General features: G+C 39.7%; 1 protein-coding gene across 1 annotated transcript in view; it reads left to right on the top strand.

Moving 5' to 3' along the window:
* The window catches only part of KREMEN1 (kringle containing transmembrane protein 1), a 274,033-nt gene that overhangs the window by 100,681 nt on the left and 157,297 nt on the right, over nt 1–16,055 (top strand). The window contains exon 2 of the mRNA XM_053701672.1: nt 12,653–12,815. Within this exon, the coding sequence (XP_053557647.1) occupies nt 12,653–12,815 (163 nt within the window). The remainder of the gene's footprint in view (nt 1–12,652; nt 12,816–16,055) is intronic.

Here is a 16,055-nt window from a genome sequence, read left to right as displayed (position 1 = left end):
TCCTTTTTGGTCCAGGGCCAGATTTCGCTGCCCAGCTGCAAACGGCGGTTTCTGCGGCCTTCCATGCCTTACCGCGCCCTGCGAAGCGCAAGCGAAGGGAAAGACATAGCCTTCCGTTCCTGGGGTCATCTACTCCATTGGATGTCTCTGTTAGATTATCCGCTGATGAGGACGCTTCCGACTCTTCGGAGGGCGCTCTCTCGGGGACGGAATCGCTGTCTTCTAGGCCTCCGGCTCCGGAGGAGCCAGATTTTAAGTTTAAGATGGAGCATTTGTGCTTTTTACTGAAAGAAGTGCTTGCTATGTTGGAGGTTCCAGAACCGAAACTTCCAGAATAACCATCGATCCCTAAGCTAGATAGGGTTTACGAGGACAGGGTGGTGCATCAGACCTTCCCAGTTCCTGTGAAGATGGCTGCTATTATTAAGAATGAGTGGGAATAACTTGGCTCGTCCTTTTCTCCCTCTACCTCTTTTAAAAAGCTGTTTCCCATTCCGGACTCTCAGCTTGAGCTATGGGGGGTCATTTCTAAGGTGGATGGAGCTATCTCTATGCTTGCTAAGGGTACGACTATTCCCCTCGAGGATAGTTAGTCGTTTAAAGAGCCCATGGATAAAAAATTAGAATCCATGTTGAGGAAGATGTTTCAACTCACAGGGTTTGTTTTTCAACCAGCAGCGGCGATCGCTGCGGTGGCGGGAGCGGCTACCTACTGGTGTGACGCACTGTCAGCTATGGTTGAGTTGGAGACTCCCCTCGAGGAGATACAGGAAAGGATTAAGGCCTTAAGGGTAGCTAATTCTTTTATCTGTGATGCTAATATGCAGGTTATTCGCCTGAATGCCAAGACATCAGGTTTCTCGGTTCTAGCCCGCAGGGCTCTGTGGTTAAAGTCGTGGTCTGCAGACATGACTTCCAAGTCTAGATTACTATCCCTTCCTTTTCAGGGGAAAGTCCTTTTTGGTCCAGGGCTATCCACGGTCACGGGAGGCAAGGGTGCTTTCCTTCCGCAGGATAAGAAGAATAAACCTAAGGGCTCTACTTTTCATCCCTTTCGTTCGGACAAGTCTCAACGCCAGCAGCCCGCTGCGAAGACCGAGCAGTCCAAGGAATCTTGGAAGCCAGCTCAATCTTTGAACAAATCCAAGCAGAGCAAGAAACCCGCCGAGACAAAGTCGGCATGAAGGGGTGACCACCGATCCGTCTCTGGATCGCGTAGGGGCAGACTTGGATGAGAGACGTACAGGATCCTTAGCTTCTGGAGGTTATCACCCAGAGTTACAGGATAGGGTTCAAGACTCATCTGCCCAGGGGCAGATTCCTCATGCCAAACCTATCCTCAAGACCAGAGAAGAGAGATGCCTTTCTACAGTGCGTGAGGGATCTCTCCTCTCTCGAAGTAATCATTCCAGTACCTCTAGCAGAAAGGGGTCTAGGGTACTACTCAAACTTTTTCGTTGTCCCATAGAAGGAGGGCACATTCCGCCCAATTCTGGACCTAAAGTGCCTAAACAAGTTTCTGTCAGTTCCATCGTTCAAAATGGAGACGATCAGATTGATTCCGCCCCTAGTTCAAGAGGGGCAATTTATGACAACAATAGACTTGAAGGATGCTTACCTTCACGTGCCAATCCACAAGCACCACTTTAGGTTCCTAAGATTCGCTTTTCTGGACCAACACTTCCAGCTTGTGGTCCTACCGTTTGGTCTGGTGACTGCCCCAAGAGTCTTTATGAAGGTTCTGGGAGCACTGCTCGCGGTTGCGAGAGCCAGAGGTATTGCAGTGACTCCTTATCTGGACAATATCCTGGTTGCAGTCTCGTGGAGGACCACTGGAGGGCTCTTCTTCTTCTCCTTCTATCCCACGGATGGAAGATAAATGAGGGAAAGAGTTCTCTGGTTCCCATCAACAGGATGGAATTCCTGGGTACGATAATAGATTCCATATCTATGAAGATATTCTTGACAGATCAGAGACATTACAAGATTGCGCCCAGCTGTCTTGTCCTTCAGATCTCTTAAAGACTATCTGTGGCCAGGTGTTTGGAGGTGATCGGGCTCATGGTTTCCAGCATAGATGTCATTCCTTTCTCCGGGTTTCATCTCAGACCTCTGCAGTTATGCATGTTGAGACAATGGAACAGCGATCACTCGGATCTAACCCAGCAGATCTCTCTGGAAAATCGAACAAGAGAATCCCTCTTTGATGGGTCCGTCTGGGATAGCTGTCCCAGGGGACATCCTTCTTCAGACCATCCTGGGAGATTGTGACCACAGATGCAAGTCTATCAGGATAGGGAGCTGTTGGTGGTGGACTCAAGAGGAGTCGACCCTACCGATAAATATCTTGGAGCTACAAGCAATATTCCTCGCTCTGAGGGCTTGGGCCCTCTTGGGGTAGTCTCGTTTCATCAGATTCCAGTCGGACAACATTACCTCAGTGGCGTACATAAACCATCAGGGGGGAACGAGAAGCTCCCTAGCCATGAGGGAGGTGTCTTGGATTCTGGAATGGACAGAGACCCACAACTGCTCGCTCTCAGCGATCCACATTCCGTGAGTGGACAACTGGGAAGTGGATTTCCTCAGCTGACAATCATTTCAACTGGGGGAATGGCTTCTCCATCCCGAGGTGTTTGCAGAGATCTGCAACAGAAGAGGGACGCCAGAGATCTCATGGCGTCCAGTCTCAACTTCAAGTTACCTAGATATGGGTTGCGGTCCAGGGATCCCCAGGCAGAGCTGATAGATGCCTTAGCGGTACCTTGGGAGTTCAACCTAATTTACATTTTTTCCTCGTGGCCATTTTTTCCTCGAGTGGTGGCCCGCATCAAACAGGACCATTCTGATTGCTCCGTTGTTGCCACAGAGGACGTGGTTTGCGGATCTGGTGGGAATGTCGTCATCTCCTCCATGGAGGTTACCCTGTTGCAGAGATCTGCTGGTTCAGAGTCCTTTTCTCCACCAAAATCTTGATTCTGCGTGGAGATTGAAGGCCTAGTCTTGGCCAAGAGAGGGTTCTCGGAAAGAGTAATTGATACTCTCATTCAGGCCAGGAAACTGGTCACTCCTCGCATCTATCATAAGGTGTGGAGGACCTATTTATCCTGGTGTGAGGAATGCGGATATCCCTGGCACAAGGTTAGGGTATCCAGGATTCTGGCCTTTCTCTAAGATGATTTGGATAAGGGTCTTGCCGCCAGTTCCTTAAAGGGACAGATTTCGGCTTTATCGATTCTGTTACACAAGAAGCTAGCGGAGCATCCTGATATTTAGTCCTGTTCAGGCTCTGTCTAGAATCAGACCAGTATTTAGAAATTCTGCTCCTCCTTGGAGCTTAAATTTGGTTCTTAAGGTTTAGCAGAGGGCTCCGTTTGAGCCTATGCATGCGCTTAACATTAAGATTCTTTCCTGGAAGTTTCTATTTCTTTTGAATATTGCTTCGGCTCGCAGAGTCTCTGAGTTAGCGGCCTTGCAATATGAGCCCCCTTACCTGTTTTTTTATGTTGATAAGGCTGTGCTTCGCACTGGGTTGGGGTTTCTTTCCAAGGTGGTGTCAGATTGTAACATCAATCAGGAGATAGTAGTTCCTTCCTTGTGTCCTAACCCTTCTTCGTCTAAGGAAAGGTTACTTCATAACTTGGATGTAGTTCGAGCCCTGAAGTTTTATCTTCAGGCCACAAAGGATTTCAGACAGTCTTCGTCTTTATTTGTCGTGTATTCAGGGAAGCGTAGGGGGCTGAGAGCCTCTTCCACTTCACTGTCTTTTTAGTTGAGGCGCGTTATCCTACGAGACAGTGGGACATAAACCTCCTCAGAGGATTACGGCTCACTCAACTAGAGCTGTGGCCTCTTCTTGGGCATTTAAGAATGAGGCCTCTGTTTTTGCTTCGGCAGAAGCTGTTTTTGGGAGAAAGGTTCTGCAGGCTGTGGTGCCCTCAGTATAGGGTCCGCCTCCGTTTACCCTCCCGTTTTGTTCATTCATTGTCCTCTAGAACTTGGGTATTTGTTCCCACAAGTAATGAATGAAGCAGTGGACTCTCCTCCCATTAAGATGGGAAACATAAATTATGCTTACCTGATAATTTAATTTCCATCTGTGGGAGGAGAGTCCACTGTTCCCGCCCGTTTCTTCGGTGGGCAGACCTAAATTTTATTTTTCTGGCACCATTTATACCCTGATATTTCTCCTACTGTTCCTTGTTCCCTTGGCAGAATGACTGGGGGATGAGGGGAGTGGGGGAGGTATTTAAGCCTTTGGCTGGGGTGTCTTTGCCTCCTCCTGGTGGCCAGGTTCTTAATGAATGAAGCAGTGGACTTTCCTCCCACAGATGGAAATAAAATTATCAGGTAAGCATAATTATGTTTTTAGAAATTATATTTTTAAAACACACACACAAAGTTGCAATTAAATACATTTTAAAGTCACAATTCTATAGTAAGTTAAAGGGACATTAAATACTTAATACATTTCATGCACCACCCTCTAATTATGGGTGCCACCATTTTGGAATCTAGGTCACACTGTAGGTATCTCAAGGTGAGTTGCTTCACATGTGCAAACAGGTCAGCCCTGGAATGCAATGAAAGCTAGATCTCAACAGCTGCCTTCCACAAAAATACTGTACAATCTGTAGGTGAATGGGCACGATAATAAGTGGGATCATACAATTCCCCCACTCAAAAGCTGTACCTGCTCCATATTTGTAATGTGCATAGGGGGTGTTTTACATTTACCTAAGACGGTGGGACTTTAAAAAAACTGGACATTTATGTGTCCAGTAGTTTTTAGAAGATTTTACTAGACAGTCTGCTAAAATACTCTACTGTCCAGTTGAATACTGGCAACCCTAATGACTACAGGGAGACAGAGAAATACATTACTATACTTATAAAATGTATTTAGTGTTTATTAAAGTCCCTTTAAGCACCAAAGTACACACACACACACACATACTGGATTAGCACAATGAGGACACAATTAAACAAATTATAGAAAAAAAGATCATTATGTATTGCAAATTTGCAGATAAGGCAAACTAGTGGAAACACATAAAAAGCTTTGCAGGGTTGCACTTTGACCCCATGACATAGTGTGAACCCCTTAACTACAACAAAGATTTGCAGGTTTGCATTAAAATCTGTTAGACCAGTACATTTTAAAGGAAAGACCTGATGCTGATACATATTTATTAAACCTGTAACCAGACCTAGTGGCAAGCTATGAGTTGTCAGTTAAATAGTTTTATACTTTTAGGTATTGAACCATACTGGCCTCACATAGGTTTAGTGAGTTAGGTACTATCTCTCCAAATACTCATCACAGGGAAAATTTCATACATCCTCCAAAATGGTAAACTCACTACTTTAGTGAATGCTATAAATTCCACATTATAACACAGAACGATTTTCTTATTTGGCAGGTCATAGCTCTTTTTCCCATACTTGTACTTTGACCTACTGCCCGCTTACATAATGTCTCCATAAACTGATTGTCCGGTTTTGCCTTACTAGAGTCATGTTGACCTGTCAGCATACTGTCATTTCTCTGTACATTAATTGTGACAAATGGTAAATTGTACTTGGAATTTTTTTTCTAATGGTGCCAGCATAATTATATCATGAGTAGACAAAATAACATACAAAAATCATAAGTGACACAAAAAGAATGCTAAGAAAATGCCTCAAAAAATATATTTTCTGTGTGAGACCCAGAACGGGTGACACAGATGTTGACTAAGAAAATTGCCTTTTCGTTGTTTCTAATCACACACTACAGTGTCATATGACAATTTACTGTCTAGTCTTTCTGTCCCATAGAGAAAATATTTGTTAGTGAAAATGTTGCCAGAGAAACGGGTTTGTGTATTGATGTCGGGTTTCAGGCAGCTGACCCCTGTAATTAAATGTTTTAACCTCATCCTGTGGCGGAGAGCAGGGACCTTACTAAAATGGGGTATTTTGCTCTCAAGACAGCTGGCTTCCACTCAAAACCACCCAATCTACTATTTTATGGGGAATGATGCATATTTTCCAGGAGCTAACTTTTCCTCTCTCAAAGGGCAGTCTGGGAGCATCTTAGTTTTATTAACCCCTTTAAAATGATAAACTGGCTACTGGAGAGTTAAATTGAGTAATCTTATATAATTACATTGTCTAAATAGCAATTAATACTCTTAAGACTTGTAGTGTGGTAGAAATATTGTCTATTCAAGTGTTTTTGTATCCCAAAAACTTTGACAGTTTTACTTTTTGAGATGGATATGTTTAATTGTATGCAGTGGACTGTGTGTGAAAATACTGTGCATATCATATAACAAAGAATGCACTTTTGTGAAAACTTAAAAAATATAACAAATATTTTAATAACTGTTCCTCCCAGGACCTTTTTAATGGGTGCTCCGCCTGGCTGATTTTACTGCCCCCCCCCCCCCAGCTAAAATTGTATTAAAAAATATCTAAAATGAGCTAATATTAACATTTTCAATGTTTATTGCTCAACCATTAGATAAATTCATGATAAATTATGCAATTAATGTTTGCTTTGGATAGCAGAAAATGTGATATTAGACACTTTACAATGCCTCCTGGCTGACAAAATGTTCTGAAGAGAATATTGCATATACTGTTTCTTCTTTGGGGCCTGTATTTTCAATACAGTCTTTCTAAAAGTATTTGTTTTTGATCCAACTTGTTCTTGTCAACTTAGAAATAATGCAGTTATTGGGAGGTAATACAATTTTGAATCATTTGACATTTGAGTGATATTGCACAGGGGAGTACTAACTTCTGTTGTATACTATAAAAGTAGTGAATACTTTTTTTTCCCTGATAGTACAAAACTGAATTTTACATAAGTTAGCTGTGAAATAAAAATAAAACCTAAGATAGATACAATGTAACTATTATTTTACAGGTATTTAGTTTTAAATAGGAATTATTTAGGTATTAATTGTAATTTTTTTTTTTATTTAGATTTATTTTAATTATGTTCAAGTTAGTGGGTGTTAGGGTTAGGGTTAGATTTAGAGTTAGGTTTAGGGGTTAATAACTTTAGTATAGTGGCAGCGACGTTGGGGACGGCAGATTAGGGGTTAATAAGTGTAGGTAGGTGGCGGCGATGTTAGGGGCGGCAGATTAGGGGTTACTAAATGTAATGTAGGTGTCGGCGATGTCGGGGGCGGCAGATTAGGGGTGTTTAGACTCGGGGTTTATGTTAGGGTGTTAGGTGTAAACATAACTTTTTATTTCCCCATAGGAATTAATGAGGCTGCGTTACGGAGCTTTACGCTCCTTTCTTGCAGGTGTTAGGCTTTTTTTCAGCCGGCTTTCCCCATTGATATCTATGGGGAAATCGTGCACGAGCACGTAAAACCAGCTCAAAGCAGCGCTGGTATTTGAGTGCGGTTTGGAGCTCAATTTTGCTCAACGCTCACATATTGCCTGCTAGCGCCGGTTTTTTGCAAACCTGTAATAGCAGCGCTATAGGGATGTGAGCAGTGACAATAACTTGCAAGTTAGCACCGAGCCGCTCATAACGCAAAGCTCGTAATCTAGCCGAAAGTTATTTTTAAGTGATAGTCTGTCTATCTGCATGTTGGACAGCGCAGGTGCACTAAATCCTATTGGATAAGCCAAATGTGCACTAAGCTGATGGTGCGCAAGTAGTGGGGTTCTGTATTATACTATTAATAATATTTAAACAGCCACTTGTAACACCAGTTTGTGCATTATTCTCTGTGCAAGCTTGTACAAGGGGTAACCCACCTATCCCTCTATCGATTAAGTCCACTTGTAATCTAGCCCTAGATGTTAAATAATATGTAGTATAAGAAAACTTAGCAAAATATTTTCGTGGTTATTTTGCACACTTTTGCTATATCAAATGTTCTCTTTTTATGCTTTGTTGAAGACCATACCAAGGTAAATCTAGGAGCATGCATGTGCCTTGAGTTCTATATGACAGTATTATTTGCAAGATATACATTGTTAAAAAAAAACCACTGCTGCTATATAATTCTCAAGAAACTTCCACGTTCACAAGCTATTTGGCTAAATAAAAGGATACTAAAAGAACAACGTCAATTTTAATATCTTTTTTTATTGCATAGTTTATCTGAATCATGAACATTTAATATCGACCTCATTTGTCTAGATGCTTAACAAAATATTTTTTTGTATACAGATCTTTAGTAAAGTTGTTATTAAAGGGACAGTCTACTCCAAAATTGTTATTGTTTAAAAAAAATAGATAATCCCTTTATTACCCATTCTCCAGATTTGCGCAGCCACCATGGTTATATTAATATGCTTTTAACCTCTGTGATTACCTTGTATCTAAGCCGCTTCTGACAGCCCCCTGATCACATGGCTATTTATTTATTATCTATTGACTTGCATTTTAGCCAATTAGTTCAGGGGTTAAATACACAGTAGAGCAAGGTCGTTAGTCATAACATTACAAACTCTAATTAGAACATGTCATTTTTCAACTATTATGGCCTTTTAATTGCTAATATATACTATGCATACATTAAAAGTGACGTTGGCATCCCTTAAAGGGAAGGAAGACCATTTCCAACAGCAGTTTTAAATTTCCAGATATGTTGCAAATAAACATTTAAAGGGACATGAAACCCTGAGTTTTTCTTTTATGATTCAGATAGAGCATACCATTTTAAACAACTTTCTAATTAACATATTATCAAATGCTCTTCCTTCTCTTGGTATCCTTAACTGAAAAGCAGGGATGTAAGCTCTGGCGTGTGAACGTGTCTGGAGCACTAGATTGCAGCACTATTTCCTGCCATGTAGTGCTCAGAGACACCTACCTAGGTATCTCTTCAACAAAGAATACCATAGGAATGAAGCAAATTTGATAATATAGTAAATTGGGAACTTTTCTTAAAATCGTATGCTCTGTCTGAATAACAAAAGAAAAAAATGTGGGTTTTTATATCCATGTAATCCTTGAAAAAGCCTGTGGTACAGGTGAAACATACGTCGGAAATATTACAGTCTGTGATGTCATGAGTAGGGCGGGACTTGCGTATTAACTGAGAGCTAAGTTATAGCTCTGGTCAATGTGAGTACAATCTAAGGTTCAGCTAACACCTTTCCCTTACAGAACTTCACTATTTGGACTTTTGTCTTTCCTTGAGGTTTACCTACTGAATAATCTTACTGACAATTTATACTTGGACTATATCCCTTCTAATAATTAATAACAGTGTGCAGTGGATTAGACACCTTTTTTTTATTGTTACTTTGTGTTTTTTTGTTGTGTTTTACACTGTTAAGTGAATTCTGTTTTATTTTAGTCATATCCCTTTAATAATGTCTTGAGTGATTCTGTCCTAGGCCTGTAATCATTATGTTACTTAGACCTCCACAGGAACAAGTGGGAATAGAGACCATAAAATATGCAAACCTGGATCCCACAGGTAAACGTCACATAACCTGTAGAGTAAATGGAGCCCAGATCTACAGAAATAAAATGCATTAAATTGAGACACTGGAAGGGAGAGGGAAAGATCAGAATGAAACTTTACAAAGATATTTAATTACAGGTTTAACTTGGTAACTTCATTTACTCATGGGTTTATATTCAGCAAGCATATGATTAGTTTCTTCTCTGTAGACTCATACACCTTGCTCTCATGTCTTCCCTTTTACCATTACATAGACTTTGAGTAAGAATGGGCAACATGACTAAGGGCCTCATGATCAAAAACTCACCGGCATGGAGAGAAATCACACAAAACCTTTGGCATTTTTTTCAGACCTTACACAAAACCTTTGGAATTTTTTTCAGACTTTATATTGTTATATAGGAGTCTCTCCTTCACATAAAGCACACTACATAGCGACATTAACATGTCTCAAGATAAAATTTGTGGTTTTAAGGGGCCTTCTTAGACCATCTCAAAGTGGAGAACTTTAGGTCATCGGGCACTAAGATTTAAACATAGAATGTTTTTCCCTAAAATTCTGTATTCTGATTTCCAAAACCTTTTCCTTAAAGGGACATAATACTCATATGCTAAATCACTTGAAACTGATACAGTATAACTGTAAAAAGCTGACAGGAAAATATCACCTGAGCATCTCTATGTAAAAAAGGAAGATATTTTACCTCACAATCTCCTCAGCTCAGCAGAGTAAGTTCTGTGTAAAAAGTTATACTCAGCTGCTTCCAGCTGCAGGTAAACAAATTTAAAAAAATGAAGAAATGAACAGCAGCCAATCAGCATCAGCAGTGCTGAGGTCATGAACTCTTACTGTGATCTCATGAGATTTGACTTAACTCTCATGAGATTTCATAGTAAGCTTCCTTTACCTGATTGGTGAAATAATATGAGAGTGCACGATGCTAGTCCCTTCAGATGTCCCAGGACAAACACACTAAAATGCTGCTTAGAAATCCTTTACAATGGGAGGTGGCTACTGAGGAACTTTTGAGGTAAAATATCTTTCTTTTTTACATAGAGATGTTCAGGTGATATTTTCTAATCAACTTTTTACAGCTATGCTGCATCACTTTCAAGTGTTTAAACATTTGGGTATTATGGCCCTTTAAGCCAACTTTTGCATGTGCCAAATTTTGAATTCAAACTGGGGGAGTTAATTTACTCTCTTTTCATGGCAGCTAGTTGAATCATTATTGATGATCCCTAGTTTGCTCACATTCCAATTATTTTAGTAGTGAAAAAATAACACTTAATTAGAGCATTTTTAAACAAATACCTTCATTTTTCTCTAAATTTAACTCCTGCGAAGGGATTAAATATATACTCCTGTACCACTCTATGTAAGGATACAGCTGATGAGCCAATCAGGACATGCACATATGGGTCTGCTTTTATCAATAGCCATACACCTCATCTGGAGCAGAATGGTGGTCTGGGAGATCAATTTATGGAATAAATTAAACACAAACTAAAATAAGTTAATTTAACTACAATAAAAGGGTATAATGATATAGATATTCTTTTTCATTACCATGTCCCTTTAAATGCAAGTGCTTACTGCAGACTTCACATGCCTAACCCTGCTACATATCTGTTCCTAGCTGTCCTCCCTAGAGGTGACCAGATAAGGGAATGAAAACCAATGCAAGCTTTGCTAAAAACTGATTGTGGAAAGCCTTGATTAGCTCCATCATAAGTTGGGTGGAGTTTGACTATTGATGAACGATTACTGCAAATAAGGTCACAATGCATTCCAAAAAGTTCACATTCTACTAATATGTATACTTAATGAAATATTGCAGAGAAATCTTGTAACTACAAAGTATTTTATGTCCCTTTAATTACAGACATATATTAGTATTGTTATGATCATATTTTAGTTAGTACAAGTATAACAGTTTAACAATGTAATTAACTATATTTTGCAGCTTTGAAATAAACCAGGAAATGATTGCTAAAAGCTTATTATTAACAGGTGAACTGAGGATGTGTGAAAAAGGAAGTGAGGGGGTTTGTGGACAATCTTTGGTGTCCAGAGCCCCAGAGGCAAGGGTCTGTGGGCGTGCTTTTGGCAGGGTGGCATATGTCATGGACGGGGTAGAGCAGAGTTGGGGCATGCCATAGACAGAGGTGGGGCAGTAGCTAGAAACTGGGACATTTGCCCTGAAGGGGGCAGCTACTGGAAAGGTAGAGAGCAGACCTCCCAACCTGTGACAATCTTGCAAAGTCCCATAGGGTTCAGAGGTTTGATTTCATATTAAAATGTTTCATGAACAGCCAAGATAAACTATTTAAAACAGACCAAAATGTTATTTATTTTTTCAGGTGGCTAAGGCAGTTGGTATTCAAAGGTATTAGATTATTCTAAAAAACATGCAAAAACCTCTGCAACTGATTTATTTATGTATTTTATAATTGTTGGTGTGGGTTTTCCACGTAGAGTATCTGTTGGGTTCTCCTAGTGGAACATAAAATAATGATAAAAATAATAATAAACATTTATTATATGTAAAAAATTAATTGTGATCCCCTTGATTTAAAAATCACAATTCATGGCTCTTCTAATGGATTGGAATAGAGCCTTTAACAGAAACACTGCACTCCAATTTAAATATATATGTTTTTTTTACTGCTAAGTCGTATAAATGTTTCTAAACATTTATCAGAATTTTTTTTTACAACAAAAATATTATTAGATTAACCAAATCAATGCACAGCATTTTATTTATATGGGCTATATGTAACAAGCTCCGTAAGGAGCTTGATGGCCCCTGTTTCTGCCGAGTCTTCAGACTCGCCAGAAACAGCAGTTATGAAGCAGCGGTCGCAAAGACCGCTGCTCCATAACCTGTCCGTCTGCTCTGAGCAGGCAGACAGACATCGCCGGAAATCAACCCGATCGAGTATGATCGGGTTGATTGACACCCCCCTGCTGGCGGCCGCGAGTCTGCAGGGGGCGGCGTTGCACCAGCAGCTCTTGTGAGCTGCTGGTGCAATGCTGAATACGGCGGGCGTATTGCTCGCCATATTCAGCGAGGTCTGGCGGACCTGATCCGCAGTGTCGGATCAGGTCCGCCAGACCTTCATAACTAGAGGCCTATGCATCTATTTATTATTTGCTTATAGAGGGTCATTCTTTTTTGTGGTCTTGAGTCTTACATCATTTTGTTTTCTATTTTTAGAATGTTACACTGTTAACGGTGCAGATTACAGAGGGACACAAAACCAGACAGCGTTAGATGGTGGGAAGCCTTGCCTCTTTTGGAACGAGACCTTCCAACATCCATACAACACCTTGAAATATCCCAATGGTGAGGGAGGCTTGGGAGATCACAATTACTGCAGGTATGGATATAGATACTTCAATGTAATTTAGATCATTTCCACATGTTCCACAACGTTCATTTGTTGAGCTGGTCTTGGCAAGGACATAGCTATATGCTTATGACGCTCTTCATTGGCTTACATGTCATTCTTAGGAGTGGCAATGCATTGCAAATCCTGAGTTCTACTTTAGCTATATGTTTAAAGGGACAGTCTACTACAGAATTTGTATTGCTTAAAAAGATAGATAATCCCTTTATTACCCATTCCCCAGTTTTGCATAACTAACACTGTTATATTAATATACTTTTTACCTCTGTGATAGACTTGCAATTTAGGCAATCACTGCTGACTCATAAATAATTCTACGGTAGTGACCACAATGTTATCTATAAGGAATACATGAACTAGCACTGTCTAGCTTTGAAAAAACTGTCAAAATGCAGTGAGATAAAAGGGGTCTATTAAGGTCTTAGACATTAGCCTAAGAGCCTACCTAGGTTTACCTTTCAACAAAGAATGCCAAGAGAATAAAGCAAATTTGATGATAAAAGTAAATTGGAAGGTTGTTAAAAATGTCCTATCTGAATTAGGAAAGTTTAATTTCGACTAGACTGTCCCTTTATCCCCTTTGTGGAGTTAGTTTTTTTATGTGCATGTATGTCCCTTTACACGAAGAACTTAATTACCCATAAAGTGCCAGATTTTGAGTGGAGTGCTATTTAGCACCTTTGTTAGAGTGCTAATTGCGCTAGAGGTAAACTTTTTGCATGCAAAAAGCCGAACTTAGCATATTGCGCGCACAATAACCTATTTCTTCATAGACGTCATTGGAGAACAAAAATTGGAAAATAATCTAACACCCCACACGCGCACAAACCGGATCCCATATTCTCATGTGCCTTAATCCGACATGAAAATATGATTATTTCACATTTCATTAGAAGAATATGTTCTATTTATTCATAAATACATATTTCTACATATATCTGATGGTATTTTGTTAAATCCCTTTGCCTACCTTTTTTTTCTAACACCTGAGATCTCATATATACAGTAGTGATTTCAGAAGCACACTGGTAATGAAGGTAATGACTTGATTGGTAGCCATGTAATGGCTGAACCGTCTGCTGAAGATTTGGAGATTAAAAAAAACCCATAGCAGCTGTATAGGTGGCTATAGGAGCCTTGCAGATGGGGTTTTCAAATGTAAATTTGTGATTAATATTGCAGATACATTATTACTTCTTTACACACAGTGTAGATTTGTAAAGCATGCACTTTTCTGCAAATTTTATTAAAAAAAATAGTTTTAATTTAGTTTAAACCATTCATTTTTAAACAGATACTTTTACAATACTAAAATATACTTCTCATTTATGAAAAATTACTTTAATGTACCTTTAAGATGGAACTGCTTTTTTTTATCTCAGAATGTAATGTGCTTTAGCTACAACTACAAACTACAAAGGCCGTATATAAATGGTAATATATGGGAAGCTCCCTATTTTAATAGCATCATTTATATTTGTTTTTGCAGATATTTTAGTTATTGTGCACTAAACTGAATTCTCAGTGACATACATAGTTAACATCCTATATTTATCATTGGGCTAAGTGAGTTTCTTTCTTGCTAAAGCTACCGTATGTGCTGTAGCTATTGTGTATGTACCCCTGGAGTGCTGGCATCTCAGTGGCAAACACACACTTGCCAACTGAGCAGCAGGCAAAAGAGATATTTTTAGACACTGGCTTGGCTTCTAACATTTGCTACAGCATAATGTGACTGAATTAACTTGTAGAGACATAGAAATATAGCCAGAACAGCCTATGTCTCCAAATTAAGTCTTGGCTTTTTATCAGTTCATTTCTGGGTTGTTGTCCAATCTACCTGTGTGAACACAGCAACCTGCAGACTATGTAATAGTCAAGTAAGTCATTGAATTGAGCAATCTGCTCCAATTGACCTGCCTGGTGTCCTGCAAGACTCTCTCTGATCCCTTATGTGCCAAAATACCATACATAGAGAATAGCACAGGGTTCACCGGAGCCAGCATTTTCAGAAGTTGGACTGCTTTTCATTGGATAAAGAATAATTTACAACATCTTAAAGGGACAGACTACACCTGTACCCTTTCTATATCATGCAGCAGGAACAGAAAACAGTTATTTGAAAATTAATATTGTTTGTGGCTAGTTTGAAATGTCAGCCAAGCTCAGCCCACTGATGACATCATTATCTGAGCTGCATCTAGGCACTCTGCTAAATAGCATTGACAGTCTGTTGAATCAACTAGTGAGACTTTTGTGATTGGATGCCATATGCAGCCCAGACCATGATGTCATCAGTGGGTGGAGCTTGGCAGCCATTTGAAAGTGGCAAGAAACAATATTCATTTTAAAATATATATTTTTTATCATTCCTGCAGCATGATATAGAAAAGGTGCAGGAGGCTACTTGTAGCTTAATTTGCAGCTTAATCTAAGGTAAGACTTTAAGATGACCAAGGTGTAGACTGTCCCTTTAAGTACTTTGGTTTTGATTTCATGTATTAACTTAAACCTTGTTCATTTTTTAGCTATAAAGTGCCATTCACTGTAGCAAATTTTAATTATTAAAGTGAAGGTAAACTTCGATGAATGAAAGCCCGGTTTTTAAAAATACTATTATAAACAGGGGCTCTTTCATTCATCAAAGTTTAGAAAGCAGCCGTTTTATTTAAAAACGTACCTTTCTTCTTTTCACAGCCAGAGCAGCTTCCCTCACCCAGAGATCCTCTCTTTACACGTCAGCAATGATTAATCTGGTTTCCTCCAATCACGGCTTTCCCCCCAGGGGAGTCATTGCCCGAGGCCAGAGAGAGGTTCTGCGGGTGGGGGAAGCTGCTCTGGCTGTGAAAAGAAGAAAGGTAAGTTTTTAAACAAAACGTCTGCTTTCTAAATGTTGATGAATGGAAGTGCCCCTGTTTTTAATAGTATTTTTAAAAACCAGTCTTTCATTCATCAAAGTTTACGTTCACTTTAACCTTCTAAACGTAAAGTGTCAAATGTTACATTAAAGGGACACTGAACCCAAATGTTTTCTTTCATAATTCAGATAGAGCATGAAATTTTAAGCACCTTTCTAATTTACTCTTATTATCATTTTTTCTTGGTTCTCTTGCTATCTTTATTTTAAAAGCAGGAATGTAAATCTTAGCAGCCAGCCCATTTTAGATTCAGCACCATGGATAGCACTTGCTTATTGGAGGCTTTTTTAAT

The sequence above is a fragment of the Bombina bombina genome, chromosome 2 (assembly GCF_027579735.1).
Source record: "Bombina bombina isolate aBomBom1 chromosome 2, aBomBom1.pri, whole genome shotgun sequence".
NCBI lineage: Eukaryota > Metazoa > Chordata > Amphibia > Anura > Bombinatoridae > Bombina > Bombina bombina.
This window is presented reverse-complemented; position numbering and strand designations above follow the sequence as displayed.